The sequence below is a fragment of the Artemia sp. Qi Xiang Cuo genome, chromosome 4, assembly GCF_049724085.1.
Source record: "Artemia sp. Qi Xiang Cuo chromosome 4, ASM4972408v1, whole genome shotgun sequence".
NCBI lineage: Eukaryota > Metazoa > Arthropoda > Branchiopoda > Anostraca > Artemiidae > Artemia > Artemia sp. Qi Xiang Cuo.
Genome location: NC_142797.1, coordinates 5,148,227 through 5,175,437, shown reverse-complemented (window position 1 = coordinate 5,175,437; position 27,211 = coordinate 5,148,227). Strand labels below are relative to the sequence as shown.

Below are 27,211 nucleotides of genomic sequence, written 5' to 3'. Positions count from 1 at the left end.
TACTTTTACTTGAACGTACTTTAAATATTATGAGGCCTAAAATCGCTGCTGAGCTTGGGTAGAAGTGATGATAGCATGGTTCTTTGTTTAGTAATTCTTGCTCAGAAAGTCTTAAAAAAAGCTCTTGTGTCGATTTTTTCTATCATATCGAACCAGTGGTCCTAAAGAATCGAAAAAACACTCATTCAAATGCAGATTCAAAGTTCTAGTGCGCCCTTTCGAGTGTTTATAATTACGCCGTCCTAAAATCCAATTTGAGTAGAAGCAAATGCCTTAAAAAAAAATCAAAATACAAAAGCATATCAGATTCTCTGACACTTAATAATGACAGGCTAAACCCACATCTTTTCTTTATTTTTCGGAAATAGTTTTCATAAAATGTTACTCATGTTAAACAGTTCATTTTAAGAATCACATTGAAGATCATATTTCAAGATTTAAAAAATGCATACCTTTCACATTCGAAAAATGGAATAAGTCTATTTTCGGTTAGCTCTAAAAAAAAAAAGAAAATAAGCGCGTAAGGACCTACCCCCGGTTCACTGGGTGGTCCATTGTCGCTCATATCGCCGTTGATACTATGATTTAAAGGAGTAGTTTTTATAAAGCTTCCTAGGTTCCAACTAGGCGTATGAGCAGGTGACGTCTCGGATACATTTTTGGGAGACTCAGGTCCCCTCTTGGAAGGGACATCCTCTTCAGATTCACTGCTCGAATCACCACTTTCATCATCTTCACTGCTTATTTCCATTGGCTAAAAGAAATAACTTCCCTTTTATTTCATGTTTTTTGTTGTTGCTTTTTTTTCAAATCAGTTAACATTTGAGGCATAACTAAAAAATATGAATTCCCCACGCTGAAATCATACGATTAAAATTCAATAGCTCAATTCGTGATGGTCATGGATGGAATGGTCTATAAAAAGCTAGTTGAATTACCCCTTCTTATTCATCATAAACAAAATCAGTCATTTTTAATTAATAATACAAATTTATTAACAAAAAAAATCACAATTAAATAATTAATACATTAGTTCTGTCTCACCCTCTCCTTCTCCAAAGCCGTCACTTTCCATCCCCCCCCCTTGTTTTTTCTTAGGCCTGTGTTGCTTGTATCTATACCTGCTCTGGGCGGATAGGGGGAGGAAAGCCCCCCCCCTTAGGATTGGCTTTTAAGACCCCATAGGAAAACCAGGAAATTCCCCCTCCCCCCCCCCCAGCATCAAGAATTTGGGTCCGAGAAATTTTCAAATACTTGTCCAGATACCCAGCCCCAGAAAAGTATGTAGCCTAAAATGCATACTACAAAGCACCCCTCCCCCTCTAAATCCGCTATTCAAAAGTTGGGCCTATGTACGTATACATGAAATTATATCTAAATCAATTCTTTTACTAATTTGACAGAACTTTCAAAAACTGATGTTAAAACTACTGTGTAAAATATAGCGGTAACAACTTCAAAAACCGTCAACTTCAATTTAGCGCTATGTCATTTTAAAAAAAATGTACTTATGTCTAGACATCTTGCACAACACCATATGCTTAAATATTCCAATTCTTTCTCTAATATTTCATACCAAAATCTGAATCATTTTATAGATACAAGCTGTTGTAGTAAAAAAAATATGTCATTGCTACCTCACAGCGAACACAGCGCCATCTAATTCAGTATAGCTAATAAGTCATATTAAACAATAAAGGGCTGGGCACACGTAGCTGATATCGGGAACTGATTTTCAATCGGCGCTGATTTTCAAAGAAATCGGCGCCGATTTGAGCTTGAAAAATTTTCTAGTTTTTGGTGCCGATTCACAAAATCAGCACTGATTTTCATCATGATCATCACACAAAAAAAATGGGATACAAATAAATAGTCAGACAGAGGCATCTGTGGTGAAAGACCCCACTACTGAGCTGACAACTAAACAGAGAACTAAGACGAGACCAATCAAGCAACTATTAATAAAGTCCAGTTGACTATTTGTGTCCATGATTTTTGTTTTGAAAATTTTGTGCAATAAATTTTTCTTTCAACAATTTTTTCTTACCGCTATCGTTTGTCCACTAACGCTGAAATCGGTTCCCGAAATCAGCTACGTGTGCCTAACCCTTAAGAAATGAGCTCTCCTTTATTTCAGAAATTTCAAATAAGCTCCTTCAAGTTAAATCAGTAGTTCTGTCAAAAAGTCCTAGATGGCAGAAGTATTTTTTTTTCCTTGGCGGAAATTTAGAGACAATACTAATTATTTTTAAATGATATGTGACTTGTACTTGTACACAAAATTTTATTACAAGGGCTTAACCAAAGATTAGGAATTAATAAAAAGGTACCTTGGCTGATGTATTTGTCAATCCTCTCAAGAAACAATAAATCCAAAAGACTCTTAATAAGGAAATGTTATTTTCAACCATTAATTTATATTAACATAATATTAATATAACATAAACTATAAATTGTATAGAAGTTAATCAATAGTTAATAAAGACAGTTATTCACAAAGAGTCGTAGCAAGAAAGAATTGAGAGTAGAAACCTTATTTCTTTTTAACAAAGTAAATAACTTTATTTTTATAGTTTATTTCACGTCAAGTGGTGTGCGAGGATATCGTAAGGAAATTAAATGGAAACTTCTTTGGATTATGTAAAGACTGAGGCTTTGAATAGATTGTGATGGAGGAGGGGCATGCGTAGCAGTGTTTCCTCAGGCGGCTTGGTTCTGCAGTGAGTTTTTAGTGGTATACTGAATAAAAAGCTTTATATACAAAGGTCTGATTAGACAAAATATTATCTAAGATAAAATAAGAAGTTACCTTGTATATAGAATAACCTACCTAATGTAGTTTACCTATATCTACCCTGTATACAGTTACGTTATATAGTTAACTATATGAATTACTATAATAAGTTAACTATATAAGTATAATAAGTTACCTATATAAGAACTTACCTAATATAGAATAATAAGTAGAAAACAAGGGAGTAAGAAGGAAGAATAGAAGTTAATACCAAGTTAGTTAGATAACAAGTTACCTGAGCTGATGTATTTGTGGATCCCCTCGGTAAAGATTCTTGATAAGGAACAATTTCATGGCGTACGGGTTCCCTAATAGGACTTGGCTGCCTTACGCTTCTAATCGGTGAAAGAGGTCGAGAGGGTAGGATATTCAGCCCTAAGGATCTCCTTGGGTCGGGTGATTCATGCCTGGGTCTAACAGGACTTGGTATACGTATACTCCTGACCGGTGACAATGGACGAATCGGCAGCCCAAGTACTCTTCTTGGATTGAGATCAATTTCCACGTCCACGTCCGACACAACTGGTTCATGCTCCAGCACGTTCCTACAACATAAACATTGAAGAGATTTTACAAAAGGAATCATGTACATATCGGTAAAAAAAGAAAATAGCCACTCAGCCTCAATATAACCTCTCAATCCCCCCCCCCCCAATCCTTGATTCACAGGTAAATTTCTTTGTACTAAATTACTGAACACTTTCATTGCATTATTATGTATATATACATACATATATTGGGCCCGTGGACGACCTGGAGGTCAAATCGACCCAGCATATTAACTATGCTAATTTAAAAGCTGTATGTGATACATCATAGGAAAAAAGTAAAATAAGGCGAATTAATTTCCTAGAAATTAGGGATAAAATAGTAAAAATCGGTAATTCAAAAGGCGCCGTGTCTGTTTTTGTAACATTTAGATTTACAGGCTCACTCCTTGAAACAAAGCAAGCTTTATCGATTAGTACAGTATATATATTATATATAGTATATAGTATACATAATACTATATAGTATTATTATAGTATATATTGCCCTACCGTATTTAGTTATCAAAATATTAAAGGTTTTGTTTTCCCGAAATGTACATTAATCTCATTTCTCACTCACAGACTAATTGGAGCTTTGGACGGAAAAACTTCATTGGCATCATACAAAATTCAGTTCCAATTTTTTAAAATATACTACTTGGATTCCATGAGTCCGTGAAAATAAAGAGTTTTTCTTCACTCTTCCACTCCTAACGATTTTTTTTACGTTAGGGGAGCTTGGGGAAATATGTTACGGCTAGGGGAGTTTTGGAAAGATTATATATATATATATATATATATATATATATATATATATATATATATATATATATATATATATATATATATATATATATATATATATATATATATATATATATATATATATATATATATATATATATATATATATATATATATATATATATATACATATATACATATATATATATATATATATATATATATATATATATATATATATATATATATATATATATATATATATATATATATATATATATATATATATATATATATATATATATATATATATATATATATATATATATATATGTCAACAGAAATTTCAGTTGATTATCATAAAAACAGTAAAGTAGTAAAAAAAAAAAAAAAAAAAAAAAAAAAAAAGAGGAAAAAACATGACTAAATCTTGAAAGTGTGTAAACATACCATAAAGAGTATAAAAGTTTATAAACATAAATTTAAATGTTTTGTTAATATCCAAACAGTAGGTCTACTAAAAAATAGGATAAAACGACAAAATTTCGATAAGAAGAATATGAAAACAGATTATATATCTGTGGTCATTTTCGGTCATCAGTTGAGCTGGAAACGAAGAGATGCACCGAAAGCCATAGCTTTCCTCACCCACTAGCAAGGCCGTACCCAGTATTTTTTTTTCGGAGGGGGTTTTACTCCGATTTTTTTTCGGGGGGGGGGGGTTAAACACAAAAAACTCAAGAAACGTCCACAAAATATATTTATATCCATTTTTGTTACGTTTTTACGAGCAAAAAAAACATTTCGGGAGGGGTTCAAAACCCCCCTAACCCCCCTCTGAACACGGTCTTGTCCACTGGTAAAGAATAGTGGGGTAAACTGGGAATAGCGTCACACATGATTGTAGGACGGTAATTCAACCAACTCTGTCACAAGGTTTAGTGGTCTGGGTCAGTATGACTCAAGATATGAACCACATAACGCTTTACTACTACTACTACTACCAAAAACTCACTGAAGCATCAAGGCCCCTGAGGCCAACACAGCTGAGTCCACTCCTCCATCCCAATCGATCCAAAGCTTCCCTCTTTAATCTCTCCCGAGCTTCAATTTCCTTTTAATCCTTTCTTACGACTTCTTCTACCCCATTCGGGGACGAATGAATAGGCTAACAAAATTAGCCTCAGCCTATAAATAATGGTAGAAGAAGCTATAAAAAGTGATTTCAGGCTGCAGATTGATGATCAAAAGACTCAGCTACGACAACACCTATGAAATGGAAGATGTGCCATGTGCACATCCATGTGCAAATCACAGTGTGCCATGTGCACACCGATAACTCAGTACTGCTTGGGAGTGGGGAGGTGCAGATGTCCAAGAAAAACATTGTCCTGTTTGTAAAGCCTCAGTACAACCTCTTAATCCCCCCCCCAACTCCTTGATTCACCGGTAAATTTCCTTGAATTAAATTACTGAGCAATTTCAAATTGTCATAAAGGAACGAGACGAACTGGAGCAGGAATTAGCCCTGCTTCACCAAAATAATAAATTAATCTATAATGCAAATGGTTTACAAACTTATAGAAATCAGGGATTGGAATATAAGAATATCTATTATATTTACCAGAATACACCCAGACTGAATGAAAAGATAGCAAGTTATCACCTAGATGGATTTGCTAGTCCTCCAGGCCAAAATGTTTGGAATAGAACTGACATCTGAGAGACTGATGTAAATAGAAAGTAGAAAAAGGGAAATCTAAATCCTTGATTTTGTCATGAGTAAAACAGGGATGTGTTCGATCACCATAACTTTTTGTAATAATGGTTGATTACATCCTGCGGAATACAGGGACAGAAGGCATCAGGTTGAGCCCTGAAGTCCAGGTCAATAATTTGACTTCGCAGACGACTTAACATTGCTCGAGTAAAGCAAAAAGCAGCTTCAAGAATTACTTGACGAGATCACGGTGAAGGCAAACCATCTTGGCCTACGTGTGAATGCTCAGAAAACCAAATGCATGGCGACTAGTGACTCTTCTCTGTCCATTAAATGAGGTGACCAAAATGATGAGCAAGTTGTCCAGTTCAAATATCAAACAGTTCGTGGTAACGAACTGTAAGTAAGGAGTGACCCGGCTCAATGGTAACCAAAACTCTAGAAACGGTATTTTGATACCAATAGATACATCAAAAGAATCAGGCATTAATTCAGATTTTAAATATATAAGTTTCATCGTGTTTAGTCATTATTATGAAAAGTTACGTACCTGAAAAAATTTGGTTGATTTTTGAAGAAAGTGGGAAGTAGCCCTAAAAAATAACTGAACCTTGATTAACAGCCCCCAATCATAGTCAAAGGATCCGAGAACTCTAGTGCAATGGTTAGGAGCTCCTATCTGCAAAAATGTGGACTTCCACATTTTTGTCAGAAGGTAAATCACGGATACGTGTTTATTTGTTTTTGTTTCCCACGGCGGATAATATTAACCCAGTGGTCCTATAAAACAGTGGAAGAGCTCATTAGAATGGAAATTCAAAGTTCTAGTGCTCTTTTTAAGTGACCGAAAAAATGGAGGGCAACTAGGCCCCCTCCCACGCTCATTTTTTTCCCAAAGTCACCCGATAAAAATTTTGAGATAACCATTTTGCTCAGCATGTTCGAAAATATTATAAGTATGTCTTTTAGGATAACTTAATACCCCGAAATTTCCGAGGGGAGGGCAGAAACTTATGAACTTTACCCAATGTTAACATATAGTATTGGTTATTGGGAAGTATACAGACGTTTTCAGGGGTAGTGGGGGGGGGTGGTTCGGGGGTTATTTGGAAGGATCTTTCCATGAAGGAAGTTTTCATGGGGGAAGGGACATTGCTATGAAGGGGACGCCGGACTTCCCAGCATTATTCAAAAAAAGATCAGAAATTAAATATAAAAAATCAAGTTTTTCAACAGCAACAGCAGCAGCATCAAAACTTTAAACGAACAGAAAATATTACATATATGATTGGGTTCACCCCCTAGTCAATACTTCGCTCTTTAAGCCAAAGATATTTTAGTACTTTCATAAGAGCTGTTTATTCTAATTAACGGCCTTTGTGATTGAGCGGTCATTTTTAAAGAATTGGAACAAAATTCGAACTTTCGCTTAAAGAGCAAGGTATTGACTAGGGGGCGAACCCCCTAATATACGTATTGAAAATCTATGAATATAGAAGTTCGTTACATAAGTTAATTCGTAAGTTACGTATATTTATTACTAATAAAAACGTTCGTAAATAAAATTAAACAAGTTTCGAGAAAGCTATTTAGCCAAATAAAAGTAAATTAATATGAAAATTGTGTTTTAATTATTCATGTACGGTGAGCCAAGATCAAAACCTGCATTTATTCAAAAACGTTCAAAAATTAAATAAAAAAAAACAAGTTTTTTTAACTGAAAGTAAGAAGCGACATTAAAACTTAAAACGAACAGAAATTATTCGTATATGAAAGGGGCTGTCCCCTCCTCAACGCCTCGCTCTTTACGCTAAAGTTTGACTTTCTTACAACTCTATTTTTTTTTAAACAATAAAAAACTTTAGCGTAAAGAGCGAGGCGTTGAGGAGGGGACAGCCCCTTTCATATACGGAATAATTTCTGTTCGTTTTAAGTTTTAATGTCGCTTCTTACTTTCAGTTAAAAAAACTTGTTTTTTTTTTTTAATCTGGGAAGTATCATTGAGAACACCAGCTCGAAAGTGAAAGAAATAATCACCACAATAGGACAGGCAAATGGAGCCTTTAACAAACTACGTCAAGTATGGAGATCTCAGAGATTTTCTCTGCGCCTGAAGCTACGCCTTTACAACAGCAATGTTATGTCAATACTACTCTACACAGCAGAAACATAGCATCCGAATCCAGAACAAGAGAGAAGAGCCTTAGCTTTTGAAAACTCGTATCTTAATAGAATATTATACATCCACTGGACACAGAAGGTGACAAACCAGTCAATCCGTGAAATACGTAATAACCTCTAATAACCGACATCATCAGAGTCAGAAGGTGGAGATATTTGGACCAAGTCCTATGTATGGATGACCATAGACTCCTAAAAGCCGCTTTACACTGACAACCACCAGGAACTCGCAGCCGGGGAAGACCCAGAAAAACACTAAGCCGGATCTACCAGAGATCTACGAAACCTGCACACCTCCGTTTTACCAGAATGGGAGGACATCACTGCAGCAGCGAAGATGAGGGAAGATTGGCGGCTCGTCCTTGATGCCCTGGATGCCTTAGGAGGCACAGGCGGATCTAAGGTAATATCCTTGATGAGCAAGAATCCTTTACGGCTTTGAGAATATTAAGAGCACGAAAAAATTGAGGTGGAATTCTATAAATCATTAAACAGACTACCATCCAACGGAAATCAAATTACCCTAATATGGACTTGACAAGACTCTGGGATCAAAGGCGAAGCATTGAGAGGGCGGAGCTAAATTGACACAGAAAGAGATGGAAAGAAAACAAAGAAGACGATTCCAAAGCTGACTAAATATCATTTAAGATTTGATAGGTCTCAAGCATAGGTACTCAATGGGGTTTGTTTGCTTTACTGAATACTCTTAAATATGGAGCCGAAATATTCGTCTAAATTTCACTGTCTTAAAATAATTTCTAGTGGTATTATCTTCCCTCTTTATGCCCATGATTTGCGTATATCTCCGCAATGTCTTTATATTTATCATTGCAAAAAAAAATCTGATATAGTTTGATGCTTACCTAGGTGCCTCCTGTAAATGTGGAGTTCGCTCAGACCGAGCAGGAGTAGGAGCCAGTGAAGCAATCGGACTGGGAGCCGACATGTCCTAAAATATCAAATCTGAAAATTATCCTCAGATTAAGAATACCCTCATTATTAAAATAAAGCTAGTCAACACATAAACAAAACAATTTTCCCCTAATAAGTTGAAAACTGAACAAAGTTCATAACCTTGATGTAGGCATTTTATTTATATATATATATATATATATATATATATATATATATATATATATATATATATATATATATATATATATATATATATATATATATATATATATATATATATATATATATATATATATATATATATATATATATATATATATATATATATATATATATAATATATATATATATATATATATATATATATATATATATATATATATATATATATATATAAGATTTGTAAACATCTTATTTTTTCTGATAATACACCTATTTTGACGATTTTATTTTTAAAGTTATCATTTCCCCCTTCCTCCATTCCAAAATCTTAGTCCCCCCCCCCCCGAGGAACCAATACCTGTGTACGTACCTGATTGCAGACAATTTAATTATTTTACAATCAAGTTCTTTGTGCTGATGTATGTCTTTAATTCTTTTTGTGTTGTTTTCCTCAAATTATGCCATTATGTATTCTTTAATCTTACGCTAGATAATATACATTCGCAAAGTTCGAAAAGAACTCTTTCGTCAATATTTGTGTTACTGCGCATGACCAAACCTTTTGAAAAAAGATAATAGTTTGCCAAGTCTCAGTTACGACAGAGTTTCGCAAAAGAAAACAATACTAAATTCAAAATTATATATCTCAATGAACTTGCCGGCGGACAAGATTATAATGGAATTAAGTCAGCGGAATTTCCAGACATAAGTATCTGATATCATTTCCCATATATATTCGTAGCTTGAAAGCGTTTTTGCCCGAAACTATTTTATTGCTGGGAGATAAATGGTTAAAAATCAGGGTTTTTAGCCATTCACCTGGGGCTACAGGAAAAGGAGCAGGTCCGAGAATAGGCTGGAAAGAGATCTGAAGACATATTTAAAGAGGTTGGAACTTGGTGGTAAAGAGAGAAACAGAGGTGGAGACGGAGAAAGCTGTTTGACCTTAGGGGGGCTTAATGTTCCGATAAGTTTTTAGCAGAAGAAGTAGCTGGTTTTTAAAGAAGCCGGAAAAATCTTGTTTATCAACTAATTTGATATGTTTTGGTAAATAATAAGAAGTCAATCGCTCTCTAGTCTAGCTCATTCGCATTAGAAAGTCCGTATGTTAACCAACTCCACGTTCAATAAGCTTATTACAGTTGATTTTTGCAATTGTTAGCTCTCAATAGGCAATCTTAATTATTGAACTACGCTCCATAGTACTGATCGAAATTTATTACAATTAAATACTTTCTTATTACGCTTCAGAGCTCAATAAACTAAACTCAGTTCTCTTACAGAGAAAATAATTTGGCATTTCTTAGGATTCATCAGTGCAGTAATAAGGCAAAATCAGTTCAGTTATAAGTCTCTACTCTCATTGTTTAAAGTAAGTAACCAGATTAACGACGCTTGACTACCAAGTACCCTGTGTTGGCCCAGAAGTGTGTTGCTACAGCCGGCTCTGATCTCAATACGTCAAACGTATACGTCAATTGCAATACGTAAACTCAATACGTCAAACATATTGCGTCTAACGTCCCGTATTGCGTCCCTGGGTCCCGTATTGCCAAGCTAAGGTCAAACCCTCTGCATCACCACAGGTTTCTCAGTTTCTGAAAACAAACAATCACGAAGCTTGGAAAAAAGTCAAATGCTTGATGGTGTTTGTAATTTTGTTAAAATTTTATGAGTCAAATAGTTCTTGATGATATATTTACTTTATGTTGTAAAAGTTTTTTTGTCCAATGGAATTTATATTTTATTAAATTTTGGTTTATAATCCCCAGATACCCCTATTGGTAAAGCTTGTCGTTCTTCGATTTTAATCTTTTGGTTTTACAATAATTACGCTTCACCAACAACTTGGTGCAACTAATTGTAACAAGCTCCGTTGAAGGCGGGGCAAATCGTCACCTACTTTTTCATAATAGAGCCAGATGTTTACTGCAAACGAGTACACGTAAGAGGATCTTTAATCTACATTCCACTGACAGCAAACTTGTGACACGCAGTCACAAGGGAAACGCCATAGGTGTAGCATACATCGAAAATCTAAAGAGCAAAAAGTCATCAGAATTCTCTGCCCCCCCCCCCATTCTTAAAATTTGGAATTTAACATTGTACGTGACACCGTCAAATCAGAGTTTTTCAAAATGTTAACACAGTACATTAAAAAAATTTTACCATTGCTCATCAATGGACTAGTTTACCAAGTCTAATGGTTGCCATTAATATTGAGTAATTTCTTAGACCACACTACCTTTACATTTACAAAATAATACAAATGAAGATATAGAAAAAATGGGTGCATTATTCAGGGCCGTATCCAGGATTTTTTTCGGGGTGGAGGTACAAAAACTTTTAAAAAACGCATCAAAAATTAGTTTTATTCATTTTTGTTACGTTTTTACGAGTCGGACAAGCATTTCAGGGTGTGGGTGGGTCAAATATTCCCGAAATATTCCCTGGGTGAGTCAAACCACCACCCCCATCCCCCTGGAAACTGCCTTGGCACTATTTTAAAACAAGACAGTGGACAAAAAAAAACTATAAATAATAAAAATCCCGAATATTTCGTAATTTGTTTTCGAATTTGTTTATCTTTTATTTTTTATTTACATAATTCAGTTTAATTTGTTTTTTCTCCACTGGCAAAGGCTTCCCGACATGAAGGGAGGTATGAACCGTAGTTGCTAGTCTGCAGGTGAGGCTTTATCATCTGCAATATCACAAAAACGCAGATTTAAAAATACAGTCTTGAGAAATTATGTCAAAACGTATCTCAAAAGAGAAAACTTTTGTTTGAGTTATTAACTAGTTATTAGTGTACAAAGTTTGTTCCTTAGGTTTACAGACTTAAGCTTGTTTTTGAAAAAGTTTGATAAAAAATTTGCATAGGGTTCCAGCAAGTCTTTACCGCCAATTTTAGCAATCAATACATCACGACTTTTATCTTGTCTTTATTCTACTTTTTTCTCTTTTTACATACATTTTCAACTCTAATTGAAGCTACAAATTTTGCACTAAATGTAGCATGACATCTTATGGATAGTGTGCATAAATAGTTAGGCTTAGTCCCCACCAAATGCAAATTCGCAATCACAATGCAACTTTCGCATTAGTTACTAAAACAACACTATCTTTGCAAAAATTCATCGCAGGCGTTGCAAACTTTCGCATACAGTTAAACTTAAAAATTTTCAACTCAAATAACAGCTGGATGGAGAGATGCCTATTCTACGCAAGAATTCGCAGCGCATGCGCGCGAACTTTGAAAATTCCCTTTTACGAATTACAACAGCGTCAAATTTTGATTTGACACACTAATTCTTCATTAGCAAAAACTAGAACAGAAAGTGTAAATCCGTCAAGAAAGGCTATACCCTAAAAATTTCATCTAACTCCCGACTGGGTGTTTCTGCCTGCAGCCCCCATACTGGGTGAGCATTCGGAGGTGGCTGAAACTGACGAGACGTTGGAAGTGGTGGTTTTGTAGGAGTTGGTCTCACCGGGGGTTGCTGTTGAATGCTACTCTTTTGACTTGATACAACAGGATAACGAGGCGGAGCTCTTTTCTGAGGAGTTGCAAACAATTCAGAAGGCTGAAAAACAAAAATAAAAATAAGTAAAAAAACAACTCAAACCCTTAGGGTTTGATCACGAGGATCCAGAGCTAGAACAATTAATGAATATTTTTCAAGTGGTATTTTTATATTAATTTTTTTTTTTGATATAGGTACAAGTTTGTTTTTACCAATGTGCTTTCTTTTCCATTGAAATTATAGACTGCATTGAATATAGGCTATATGCCGCGGCACAACGTAGCAGCTCAGCCCGTTAGCCGGGTCGGACTTGAGCTGGGGTGAGGGGGGGATTAAGAGGTTGTATTGAGGCTGAGTGGCTATTTTCTTCTTTTACCGATATGTACCTGATTCCTTTTGTAAAATCTCATCAATGTTTATGTTGTAGGAACGTGCTGGAGCATGGACCAGTTGTACCAGACTTGGACGTGGAAATTGATCTCAATCCGTTTTTCGTTTTTCATAGCACTTTTCTATTCAGAGACAGTATGACATTGACTGAGAACGCAACATAAGTATTTGATGTATTCTTTTAAAATTCCTCTTTTAAAATAAACGCTAATCTACCAGTCTTGAATCGGTTCTTAGACAGTACCACAAGATTCAAAATAGGATGAAAATATAATAGCTCAGAAAAAAATTTGGGCAATATATTTGCACATTGGGGGGGGGGGTTAAAACATAGCATATATTAAATACGCAACCTAACCTAGGTACCTTTTTTTGCCCCTTCAACCCCAAAAAGCTAAAGTTTGAACCTTTGTTACTAAATGAGCATTACCTCACTATGCAGCGAAAACCTGTTTTTCATTAAGCATCTTTGAGATTTCGATGCAGTCTTTCCCGCGTGTTTACCTGATTCTTAACAGGTACCAAAAAGAAATTCAAAAATGAGAATCAATTGTAGTTACCAACTAAGGTAATAAAAACTGAAAAAATAAGATTGAGTTTCAATTTTACTGCTGATTTGACCACTGAAAAACAATGAGCGGGTAGTCATTCAAAACCACGAAAGATAGAATGTTCTCACTTTGTATGTCAAGGTTACTAGAAACCATAAATGTAAAATAATTACAAAAATAATATGAGGATTTCGAAATAACAGACAGACTAGATTCTAGTGATTCGTCCAGTATAGTATTCTTTTATCAGAGACTTTTATATTGACAAGAGAGTTTGATTGTCCAGACGTCTTACTCTCATATTCACAAGGGCCTTGTTCTTCAAGCTGTGAAATTCAAAGAATCTTATTTTATACGATAAAGCACCGTTCATGTGCCAGGATTTTTTATGAAGTTACCATTAAGCTTAAAAGTCATACCCGACGTCTTTACACTTGAGATGATTAACATAAACCGTTTGCTAAGCTGTTCTCAAAGGGAGAAACAACAGGGCAACCCTACTCTTCCTCCGTCTGAGACAAGTCTGTTTTAATTTTATATTTATTTTTTATTTATATTATTTTAGTTTTAGATCCTAGTGGGATTTTTTTTTTTGCTTTTCTTCTTTTTTTTACGCTGAAGGCAACTTGTCCTATAAGGGCGAAATATTCGTTGGATTTTTGTTCCCTTCGTTTTCTTTACCAACCATAAAACCGTTTGTCATTTCCAGATTCATTTCTTTGTTTTGAGACATTCATTCATTCTTCTTCTTCTTCTTCAATGTCAAATGTCATATCGAATTAAATATTGTCTCGTTTTTTCGGGGTTTTTCCCCCTACATTTAATTTGCAGATATTTAATTTAATTTCTTCCGGTAAAGTAAAAAAAAAACTACAAATATTCGGAAATTCATGACGACGGTGGCAAAATAGAAGAGTGAGAGTATGCGCTAGAAGCGCTGAACTCCTCAAAAGCGATGATAACATAGGTGAATATATTCAAAATTAAACCGAGTTAAAACTTTGAATAAACTTTAAAGAAAGCTTAAACGTTTCGCAAACTGCGATTGTATCCGTTCAGTCTGGAATGACCTCCATATGAATTCTTTTATAGGGAATTTCCAAACACAATTCTATAGGGAAAGCCTAGGTAAAACGTGATTAGTTCCATACCAGGCCCTAAATATTTAGCGGCCTGGCACCATGAAAGATTGCCGAAAAAATCCAACGGAAAATATAGTTAGAGAAATTTGAACAATTAACAATACTATTACAGCTACTACTACCAAGAACTCACTGCAACACCAAGCCATTCACTTATTTCCTTCCTATTTCCATTAAATACTTCCTTACGACCTTCACCCATCCAATTCGGGGACAACCTGCTTTTCGTTCGGCCCTAGATGGTTGGCCTAAAAGGGTGATCTTTGGCAATCTGTCATCCTTCATCCACAGAATGTGTCCTAGGTTTCTCAAACTTCCCCACATTATAGCTCTAGAAAGCGGGATAAAACCACATTTTTTGTACAGCTTAATGTTTGAACTACGGCCAGTTAGACGGGTAAATGGACTGAAAAAATCTAGACCACAAAAAGAATTATACAAAAATAAGCTGAGATAACCAGTGAACACAATCAGGAATAATTGAATGACGTAAGGAAATAAAGGTAAAGATTTTAAGAGGGTTTTATTTCTTGCTCAACATGTTGATTTTCAAGCCAGTACTAGCAGTCAAGAGTTTAAACCGTTCTTGTCTCATTGAAAAAAAAAATGTTCAAAGTCCAATGATCCCACATTGAACCTTATTCATTGGAAAGAAAAAACAAGGAAATAGTCATAAAATCTTTGAGGGTGCTGGCCACCCTGACCCACTCCTCCTCCAGCTACGTCTATGACACGAACCGATAACAAGGAGCATCACCAATGACGAATGGAGAGCCGAAAATTTAAAATATCTGATTGGTTGGGTCGGTTTAAAAAAAAACTTTTTGTAGTTAATAATAATAAGCAACCTCTTTGAAGTAGAAAAAAGAAGAAAGAAGGCTGAATAATTTGCAAATTTTGCAAGAGCAATTAGCTCGCCAGAAATACGAAAAAAAATATTACTCATAGAAATAAAAAAGTTCTAAAAGGGATTTTCATTACCTTAACTAGAAATATTTTTGGACATACCACGTCATACAAATACACGTTGCATTAAAATCAGATAACTTGTTTTGTTTTTTTTTCTTTTACGCTTGTGGCGCTTTTCCTTTTTTGTATTTTTGGAGAATATTATTTCCAGAAAACAGAAAAGCTGTCAAATGGTATATTCTAAGAAAAATTGAGGAAATGATTGTTAAATGTTAATCTTATTTAATGAAGAAGCTAAATATCAGACTTTCTAAGAGGCTTTGCAATAATGTTCACGAATCAAAAAGATACACCAACCACACTAGCATATGTAGGCTATTCTTACCGCTTTTTCGGGAGTTGGCATGACTCTTGGCAACGCTGTGTCAATATCCTCATCCTGGAACCTGGATGGAGCAGGAGTACCCGGCATTTTATCAACTCCGATAAGGCCAGCCTCTCCCTTAAGTATAGACGACTTGACAACATCAAATTCACCAAGAGCATTGGCAATCATGCGACTCGTCGGATCATTTTCAAGTCTCACCTGAAATTGTTCAACCTTTTTAAAGAGTGTTTTTTTTTTTTTAATTTACTGGAAGGAAGCTTGGGATTCGTTCCTGACTAGAAGTGATTAATTATCCACAGAAGCAAGAGATGATGAATTTTTCTTTCTCCTAAAATTCCTAAACTTTCTCTTTTTTTTCTGCAACAATCGTTGTAATCAATTTTGAAATACTGCTTTTGTAAAAGGAGAGTCAAGGAAATTGGTGACTGTCTTTACATGACAACTCTGGCATAGAAGTACTGACAGATAACCGTAACGAGATTGTTAGTAGTTTTTCCATTATAATTTCCTAATTCTGTTATTTATTTGGCATTGTTTATCTTTTTCTTTACTTTATCAATTATCTCTCTCTATCCTTCTAATGGATTCCTAGATACATCTCTGGTGGTCATGGGCGTAGGGAGGGAGGGGGCGGCTGCCCCCCTAGACCTTCAAAGTTACATTAGATATGGCTGAAAAAGTAGATGGTTTGGAAAAAGCAGTTGATAAAACTCCATCACACTATCGACTGCCCCCCCCCCTAGACAATATGCTGCCTACGCCCATGCTGGTGGTATACTTAATTACTTAAAATATTACAATAAACGAGAAAAACAAAGTCGCCTCTCTTCTTCATAGCAGTTTAGAACTAAGCCAAAACCTTTTTGCACCCACGGAAAAGTTATAGACAACTCATTGAAATCATCCCAAAATATTAAAAGAATAATACACTATCAAAAGCAGTACATGTACATGGCTTCGAAATCTCCTTAGAAAATTTGTTTCTTGAGATACACATTTCAGGCTTAGAAGAGCAGTCGTAGATAAAAACCAGATATAAAGACGCACCAGAAGACCATAACCTTTGCCAAGATTATGTTTTCTTTTTTCTGTATGTGCCTTAGATGCGCAGGGCAGTAGACCATCAAAATGGGTTCATTTGAGAATTTAAAGAGTTCAGAATTAATATTAAGTTATCATTCAGAGTCATTTTGGAAGTTCAGAGATCATTTTAAGGGAATTAATTCCTAGATTCGCAGGTAACTTATACTACTTGGCTTAACCAATAAATAAACGGTAATAAACAGTAATTTCCGAAACGAACATCTAGAACGTTCATCTACCTGACCCACTTATTGATGCATACTTAGAATTTTTCAGTATTATCAGTTTCAGCTTCTTCTAATTGATCCAAACAGGAGATATTAAGAAAATAAAACATATTAACAAAATTATTGAACAGAGTTTTTATCGATACAACTAAAACAAGTAACAACCAGTAGGCCTAAGGCTAATTTCCTCGCACAAAACAGGGCACGCGATCAAGACATTAAACAGCAATTGCACTAAACATAGAAACTTATTGAAACAGATTACATGAAATACATAAACTATATATATATATAAAAGATAAAGAGTGAATTTCAAACAAAACATACATAAAGAAAACAACTTATAAGCCAGTATTCAAAACTATCAACCACAATTCATATTTATACCCATGGGGGACTGACAACATGTCCCCTCCCCTATGGTCTCCCAATGCCTTGGGGGGGGGGATATACAATTTCTTTTGCTGTTTTTAATTATCTATTTATAAAGAATGACAGTATAAGAGTCCTTTAATTACGAAGGTTAGCTGGAATGATTATGTTGGCTGATAAATTGCAGATGTAAATATGACTTGTAAGATAAGCACATCTTCGCCATCAGGAGAGCAGAGATAGTATTGCACAGCTTTGATTAATTAAATAGTGATTGCAAGCTGACAGTTTGACCCAAACCCCAGTCCCCATGTCTACATACGCAAAATTATGTTCTAAGGACGCACATGCTACAGGGAAAAAATACGGGAATAGACCTATAACTAATAGAACTTGGGCATTTGTAATGACCCATCCAGATCTACCTTGTCGGCAGGGGCGTCGTTTGGGGGTGACGAAAAAAATAATGTGGAGAAAAAAATTATACATCCCATGCCCTTTGACAATCCAGATATGGACCCCTCTTGGCCCCCCAATAAAAATGTTGGAGATTCGCCCCTGCTTGTCCGCTAAGAGACGACGAGTGGATAATTTATCGGATAGCAAATCCGTTCACATCTGGATTACACGAAGCTATATTGAAATAGACTGCATCCTTTCGTTTTTGGCGCAAGAAACAGTTATGTACCTCCATTTTTAATTCCATAGTATATGATCCAGGATTAAACCCCGTCGATCTTGTCGCCTAAGAGACGGCGATTGGATAACTTATGGGGTAATAACTATTTCTTTGACGTTTTAAACTCACTAGGATATGAGAATTTTTATATAGCTTAACTTTTAATCCCATAGCAGCAACTTTCAGGAACAAAAGTTAGTACTTTTGTCATTAATTTTTCAAAATTGAAGAATACTATTTGAGCAGCTGTACCAGGAAAAGAAAGTTTCTCCCGTCAGTAGTAACTCCTACTATTAATTTTCTTATCGATTAACATGAGAACATGGCTCATTCTTCGAGCGTTCTAGAGATATTACGCAATAGATAGATGAAGACCTAAGTGATCCTTTGACATTGCAATAGAAGAATCAATTCAAGGAAACTGCGGAAAGCGTCAAAAATTTAAAATTGGACGTCAAAAATGTCCATAATCAAAGCAGCCTCAAGGGAAATGGTTCCAAATTATGCAATTAGCGCTTCCTTCGCAAATGCATTTTAGTAGAAAAAGTCGACATGGGAAATAGGTGAATATATTCAACTATGTTATCACTTATCATCGCTTTTGATGAGTTCAGCGCTTCTAGCGCATTTACTCTCACTCTCCTATTTTGCCACCGTCGTCAGGAATTTCCGAATATTTGTAGTTTTTTTTTCTTTACGGGAAGAAATTAAATTAAATATCGGCAAACTTGAATATAGGAAATACCCCCTTAAAAATCGGGATAATATTTTTTTTGTAAATTTTCAACTAAGGGTGGGGAGGGAGGGGTTAGAGGGTCCAATATTTACCCCTAATCTTCCATATGAAAAATGTTTTCTTGCTTACAGTTTCAATGGCATACATGTCGATGAAACTGTAAGCAAGGAAACATTTTTCATATGGGAGATTAGGGGTAAATATTGGGCCCTCTAACCCATCCCCTCCCCACCCCTTAGTTGAAAATTTTTCCTCGTTCAGCCCATTCTGCAAATGCAGGGAATACGTTCGAACCCTGAACAATAGTAACAGACAACAGTTGAATCGTTAGACGATTTGTTAAAACAAGAGGAGTAGTTATGATTATAGAGTAAAACGCTTGAAGTAATCCATCAATAGTCAACCCAAATCCAAGGTCCGGACGCACTCAAATCGCTTGTTGTTCACATCCTTAGAGCCACATCTACCTCAAAATTATCACTGTTCATCGGCTTCTTATTTAGTTTGGTACTTACGTATTATACCAATCATACTCGAGAAGTTGGCTCGATTAGATGTGAGAAAACCGGTTTTATCTGTCTGTATTCAGAGACAATTAGCTTAGGTTCAATAGAAAACCTACGATGTAAGTATATTTTAATTAAGTATTTGTTATATAGAGTTGGTGTTTTGGTTAGGTTATATTAGGTATTTAATATATAACTTTGTTTCTAAAGTACTATGTTTTCATCATATTTTGGCACATTTCATTATGATTAACCTGACTTCACTTCTCAAGTGTGTTTGATATAATACGTAAGTACCTTTAATTTAATCACGAAAAAAGATCATAGCAGACATAGTTATTTCCGAAATAATCCGTTGCAAACTTGCTGATTCAGCATTTTCTGAATTAAAAAATGCTAATACAGTGATAACATTGAAGTATTTTTTGTCACAGTGAACCTTAGGAGAAGCTGCTTCTGCATGTGCACTCCTTAAAAGTGTCGAGAAAATTACTACTACCTGGAAGGTTTCCTAGCATCTGATAGTGAAATTCATACAAAGCATACATTATCGGGCTTAAAACATGGCTTATTTGACTCGAGGGGTGCCCAACTTAATAAATTATGTACACCATGTGACATGTGCAAAGTGTGGCAAAATTGTGCCAAGCGCTGCAGGGATTGTACCAAGCGTGGCGAAACTGTGCGGGACATGGGGCGCTCCAAGATATACATCAGGCGACGGAAAGTTGACGACCCCTCGATTTGACTAGTCACCTGTGCATTATACGACCCTCACTCAAGTTTACGCTGTGTAAAACCCAAGAACAAACCGGTTTCTTCGTTAGTTTCTTTCAGCTTAGTGTGAGACAAGACAAAGACAAGTGACAGAATAGATGGGAAATATTTAATACATTTGCACATTAGGGGGTGGGGCTAAAGTATTTGGACAATTTCAAGTTAGAAAACAATTCTTACTTCATAATATGCAGAATAATTGTACCTAACACATTTTGCATACAGACCCGCTATCATGGGCGCCCATAGGCTGAACTTTAGGGGGGGGCTTACCTGGTCTAATCGGCACTTCCAATGCTGTATAATAGAAATCTAGTAAAGTTCGATGTGGGCCAATATCTTATTTATTTTTATTTTTCTTTTAAACCAAGGCGCTTCTTATAGAAAAAAAATATCATAGAAACTTCAAAAAGAGCTCATAGAGGGCAACCAGCCCCCCCCCCCCCACGTTAATCACTTCCCCAAACACATTTCTCCAATAAAAATTTTGAGATACCCATTTTGTTCAGCATAGTTTAAAGGTCCAGAAACTATGACTTTGAAGATGACAACCCCTCCCCCCCCCCGCACACACACAATCCACAGGGCAAGGGTTGTAAGTTATGTCCTGGGGGGATATAAGTTTTTTTTTAGAAAGGGTGGTCCTATAAACCTCGAAGGGGGCTCATTTGACTGGTAATCAGAAGTTCTACTGGCCTTTTTAAGTCAAAAGTGATTGGAGGTCAACCACCCCCCCCCCAGAAGCACATCCAGGATTTTTGTTCGAGGAGGGGGGTTACTAATTTTTTTTTTGAGAGGGGGGGGGTACATAAAAAAAAAACTCAAAAAACGCATACAAAATTTGTTTTATGTCCATTTTTGTTACGTTTTTACGAATCAAACAAACATTTCGGCGGGGGGGGGGGGGTTCAAACCGGTTAAACCCCCCTGGATACGGCCTTGACCCCCCCCCCCCTACATAAATCATTCCCCCAAACACATCCAATCAGAATTTTGATATAGCCATTTTGTTCAGCGTATTTGAAAGGTCCAGAAATTTTGTCTTTGAGTATGACCCCCCAATAGTCCTCAGGTCAAGAGTTGTAAGTTACGCCCTAGGAGCATATAAGGTTTTTATAGAAATGGAGGTCGTATAAACCTCGGAGAGGGCTTATTGGATTGGTAATAAGAAGTTATAGTGCCCTTTTTAAGAGTCAAAGTGAACAGAGGGCAAATACCCCCCCCCCCCCCCACACACACACATACACACGCGTCGTATTTTCCCGAAACGCATCTGATAGAAATTTCAAGATGGCCATTTCTTGTCGTAGAAACTTCCAAAAGGGTTCATTCGGCGGGAATGAACCCTTGCTCCTTGAAAGAGCTAGTGCCCTCTTTAATAATCAAAAATGATTGGAGGGCAACCATCCCCCCGCACCCATCATTTCCCCAAACACTTCCAATCAAAATTTCAAGATAGTTATTTTGTTTGATATAGTTTAAAAGTCCAGTAATTATGTCTTTGAGGATTAGACCCCCCCCCCCACAGTCCTCAGGGAAAGGGGTTGTAAGCTACGCCCCGAGGGCATATAAGGTTTTTATGGAAACGGTGGTCGTATAAACTTCGGAGGGGGATCGTTGAATTGGAAATCGGAAGTTTAAGTGCCATTTATAAGTCAAATTTATCGGAGAGCAGTTACATCCCTCCCCCCGTCATATTTTCCCCAAATGCATCCGATAAATTGTGAGATAGTCATTTTTTCAAAAATAGTCCAAAGATCTCATAACACGGCCTTTGGTTGACACAGCCCCCGGAGTATGGGGGCAAGGGTTGTAAGTTATGCCCCGGGGCCATGTAAGGTTTTTATGAAGGGGTGGTCTTGTGAACTTTAGAGGAGGTTCATTTGATTGGAAATATATAGTTCTAGTTCCATTTTAAGAGTCAAGCGTGACGGAGAAAAAATAGCCACCCCCTCCCTGATATCCTCTGCTCCCCAAACACATGCCATCAAAATTGTGAGATAGCCATTTTGTAACCAATAGTCCAAAGAGAATATAACAGTGTCTTCAGTAATCAAATATAAGAAATATTTAGGCAGACGTTGAACTAAATCAAAACAAACTATGAACATGTGGACTTTCAAATAGGTGACAAAACAATATCTCAAGAACAACTTATATTATTAAGTTAGACCTTTAGGAGTAAGTTGTGGGGGATTTTGAACTAGCTAGAAGGCAATATGAGCATACTTTTAATACTACCACTACAGTTACTGTAACTAATGACGCTAAGAGTATTAATGTGAAACATTCAGGAATTTTTTAGCAATCAGCTGTCTCCTAAGCCGATATATTTCCCAAACAAATATAGTCAAAATTTTGAGACAGCTAATTTGTTCAGCATAGTAAAACGGTCCAGCAACTATGTCTGTATGTATATTGGGCATGTCAACCCCCCATAATTATGTAATTGGCCCGAAGTTTCTCCCGACATACAAATAGCAAGCCAAACTATGGATTCTTATAGAAAAAAAAACACGAAAAGATATAACTTTTTTTTCATCAAAATGACTATGTCAATAAAAACGAACAGAAATTAATTTAAAAAAGCTTTTCCACAAAAAAAAATTTTTCAAAGGAAAGTAAAGAGCCGCATGAGCTTGACTCGACTATTTATTCTAATATCTGTTCGTTTTGAGTTTCATTTATCTGTTGATAGTGATTCGTGGTAGTTTTATGCTTGGAAGATTATTTGACTTTATTTTTGCCCATTTTTGGCTTAATGGAGCTCTTTACCTCTCTTTTAAAAACTTATTTTGTGGAGTTTTTAAATTAATATAAATATAAGGCAGCGTCATTCAGCCAGGAGGCTGGCGCCCCCCTCTGCCCTTCTCCCCTTATGGGTGATCATACCTGCTATACTTTACCCCCACCCCTAATGTGCAAATATATAGCCCAAATTTATTTCTAAAGTATCGAAGAAACTAACGAAGAAACGAATACCTAATTTAAGGTGTTATGTCGCAAATAACGAAGAAATCGGTTTGTTCTCGAGTTTTGCACAGTGTAAACTTGAGTGAGTGGTGTATAATACACAAGTACCGTCACATCACTCTCTAGGAAAGTTTCCTATAACCCCCTCCATAGCTTTTATTGTGCGTTTCTACCTTTTAACTCCCACAGAGCTATACTGGTCAATTTATTATCACTTCTTCCGTCATTGCATCACTGCAAACGTGACCAAAGCCTGGTATCTTTTATTTTCTTTTACGACAGTGTTGAAAACTGGAAACAACAATAATATTTTGCATTAGCATTATTGAGGTTCTATTCTCTGGGAATGTTCAGCAGATAATTTATCAATCTACCTTAATATCATTAGGCAAAGAGGAGAACCCTTTCCTGAAACAATTATCAGAAAGGATTTCCACTCTTTAGAAAATGCTGTATTTTAGATGTTTCCATGGCTACAAAAAGAAATTCGTGATCTCTAAGACACAATATTCACCGGGAAAAAAAGATTTATCTGAGGACCTTAGCTAAAGATAAATCAATTTCAAGATAAAAAGGAATAAAAATACATTGAAAGAGTGACAAAGTCCCGAGTATTCAGGATCTGGAGGTTAACCTGGCGGGGGGAGGAGCGTGTGTGTTATTTTTAGGTGCACGATTTTAGTCTAAGAATTCAAATTTTACATTTTTTCTGAAATTTCTTAAAATATTTAGACAGGGGTACCTTTTTGGCCTACTTTTCGAAATGGAGGATTCAATCCCTCTATCAATCCCATTCGGGCATATATGTCACTTACCACTTCCCAGGAAAGTCATTAGAACACTTATAGAGGAGCTCTCATCCCCGTCCGGGGGGGGGGACAAATGCCTCCTGTCGCTAATTGGTGCCCCAGGTCATTTAATATCAAAACAATTTTAACCAATAATACAGGCTTACTCCCCCCCTTTCCTGAATAAAAACGTAAAAACAAAATCGACCAAATTCATTATTTTAGCTTCAAATGATAGGTAAACAGAGTTTGGTTATACCATAAGAAGTTCCGTCTGTTTAGACCATCATATTCAAACATGAGAATCTTAGATCTTTTCCTATTTTATTTTACAGCAGATGTTCCAAGTGACCCCAATTTAGCTCTGCACATTTCTTGAGGCACAGTACAAAGTTGTTCATGACTTTCTTACACAACGACTGAAAAATAACCCTGATCTCCATCACAATGGCTTCTTATAATCAGACAATAGTCCCCAAATTTTATGAAGATACTCATAGCCCCAAGAAAAAAAAACTAAAACTCCAACGTGTGGGAGCTGTAAGAGCTTGTTAAGTACGTCTTGATGGATTGGAACCTCGCTGTAAGGGACAGGTCTCAAAATGTATACAAATGACCCATTTCGCAGGTCTAAGGTCTGCGAGTCAGTGCGTCTTGAGACTGAAAACACAATCTCTAAAATTTCCAGTTAGTCAATCAGAGCACAACTTTCAGCTGCAAAAGAGCTCATCCCCTCTTGATGAGGCTGGAACCTCAGTATAAGTGACAATTTTCAAAGAGATTGTCGAAGGACCAACTTCGCAAGAGTATAGAACAACTTGGACACCGTTGCATTGAATCTCTGACCCTCTCAACGAGCTCGATTTTACGCTTGCTGGGGTGTTCAAAATGGATTGAACTGCTTCCACTAGTTGCATTAAGATTCCCTCCGGCCTCACACTCCTCAAAGTCCTCTATCCATTTGTAAATTCTGCTCTTGGAACTTCTCACACTCAAACTGGGATGCGTTTGATCGTTCTCGATTTCCCTGGGGGACCATGCCTTGCAGGGTCCCTGTTTAGTTTGTCACAGTGTATTTTTTAGAGTTTCAAAGAAAGCCTAGATATGTTCATGGACATTAAAACTCCCAAGTCCAGCAAAAACAAGGATAAGAAGCGACCGAATATAGGAGGAACTATAAAGTCTAAGCAATGCCCTTTTTTATTCATCCTGTATTACAAGCTATTTTGACAGACTTAACCTTTTACAAACTGAATATCAACTTCCAAAAGACATGCTTCAGCTGTCCATCCAACCCTTTTTTCATATTCTTTTATCAGCTATAAAATAGCTAGCTTGATTTGATTCCCCACCCCCTACCTGTCCCCTAGATAAGTGCAAGAATGAAGGTTCTAATCATTGTTAATGTTTTATTTTTCCTCTATCATTCACATATTAGTTTTATCGCCCCAGTTTGAATGCTCGTCAATATTTAAAAGAAAGCTAGTACAGGAGCTCATCCGTACTAGGGTATATATGCCTAATAAATATATCCCTAACTGGGATAAATATGCTGGTCTCCCATTTGAAACTTGAACTGCTTGCACTTCTGGTGGTAATAACTATCAAGATATAAAAAAAAGGAATTGCCTAAACTTAACTTCGCTAGAATTTCAAATGCAGTGCTACTATTTTGTATACGATATAGACGACCCGTTTTTTTTGGCGAAACAATTGATGACGACACAAGTTAAAAAAGTGCTGTCTCACAAAAAATATTCAAAAGGTAATCAAACCAGAGTGCAAAAAAATGGTAACACATCTGGCCTTCAACAATAGCCTCAGACAACAAGAGACCAAATCAATTAAATTAGCAAAAAAAAAAATACAAGAGCTCTGCCAAGCGTTTCTTTTACGATCCTTTTCATGGAATAGTCATAGGAAAGACATTCATTTGGAGAATTGCCGGATATCTGTGTTCAAAAATTGAGAACATTTTTGTTACGGACTAGCTAAATACAAATCTGCAAATAATCGAATTCAAAATAAGTCTAGCCCATGAAATCAGTCAGCGATCTGTTTCCGGGGTTTTAAAGAGCGGCTCCGTCTACATCTTACGAGACACCTTCTTTTTAAAAAAGCAGAACAACAGAGCAAATTTTTATCCAAACTTAGAACTTCAGGTAAGGCTTCAAATTAGCGGTTCTAAATCAGTAGTTAAACTCCCACAGAACGATGATACACTGATCAGTGTTACCAACTGGACAAATTGTATGTTAAAAGGACACATTTTGTAAATTTATTACATAAAGCGAAACATCTGGAACCCAATCTGGAAACATCAAACGAACCAACTGGACATATATATTGGGGAAAAAATGTCACTTTTAACCACATTAGTGCTTTTTCTCTCTCTTTTTTTTTTTTTTTTTTTTTTTTTTTTTTTTTTTTTTGAACATCCAGGTTTTGCCAGAGATGTTGTAAGCGAAGAGGTTTCTCCAAAGGAAGGGTTTTATTTGTTTACACCAGTTTAGTGCTTTCAAACTAAGCCATTTTGAATGAATGTTTTTATTTGAATTTTTTCGTTTTCATTATATTTGATGTTAACTAGCTGCTTTGAAAGAGGTTTTCAATACTCTTTTGGTCAATAATACAACTGGGAAAAAACTAGTTTTCGAGATTTCATGATGGACAAATTTTAGCTCAGCCATCTTTCAGTGTGTGTGAAATTTTTACTCAAATTCATATGAACCTGGAAAGGATTATCAAAATTCTAGCCTACGAATCCATCAAGCAAAAAAGCAAATCCCCAACATCACATTACAGGTCCATCACTGGAAGGGAAACGCCGGTTTTATGTAATTCTTTTTGCAAGTCGTTATCACGAAAAGAGAAAAGGTTAGGGGCAAAATTGCTGCATTCTGTGGATGCTTGGCTTGATGATAAGAAAATCTGTGTTTTTAGGCGGAAAAGCCAGCATTCACACAGTTTATCATATTTTTAATATTCTTTTTACGAAGAAGGGGTCTTTAGCCGGTGCTCAAGGGGAAGCGTTTTTCTTATTCCAAAGAACGCGTTCATTATCAAAAGTATAGGTAAAGTGGCTAATTATAATGCGAGCTCCTCGCGAATACC

The 27,211-nt window shown here is 36.0% G+C and overlaps 1 protein-coding gene across 1 annotated transcript in view; it reads right to left on the bottom strand.

The window, feature by feature from the left end:
- The window catches only part of LOC148952705 (uncharacterized), a 120,079-nt gene that overhangs the window by 41,414 nt on the left and 51,454 nt on the right, over positions 1-27,211 (bottom strand). Inside the window, exons 4-8 of the mRNA XM_089088050.1 lie at positions 15,954-16,154; positions 12,418-12,636; positions 8,836-8,921; positions 3,030-3,339; positions 533-754 (exon numbers count right to left, since the gene is read on the bottom strand). Coding sequence (XP_088944176.1) covers positions 533-754; positions 3,030-3,339; positions 8,836-8,921; positions 12,418-12,636; positions 15,954-16,154 — 1,038 coding nt within the window. The remainder of the gene's footprint in view (positions 1-532; positions 755-3,029; positions 3,340-8,835; positions 8,922-12,417; positions 12,637-15,953; positions 16,155-27,211) is intronic.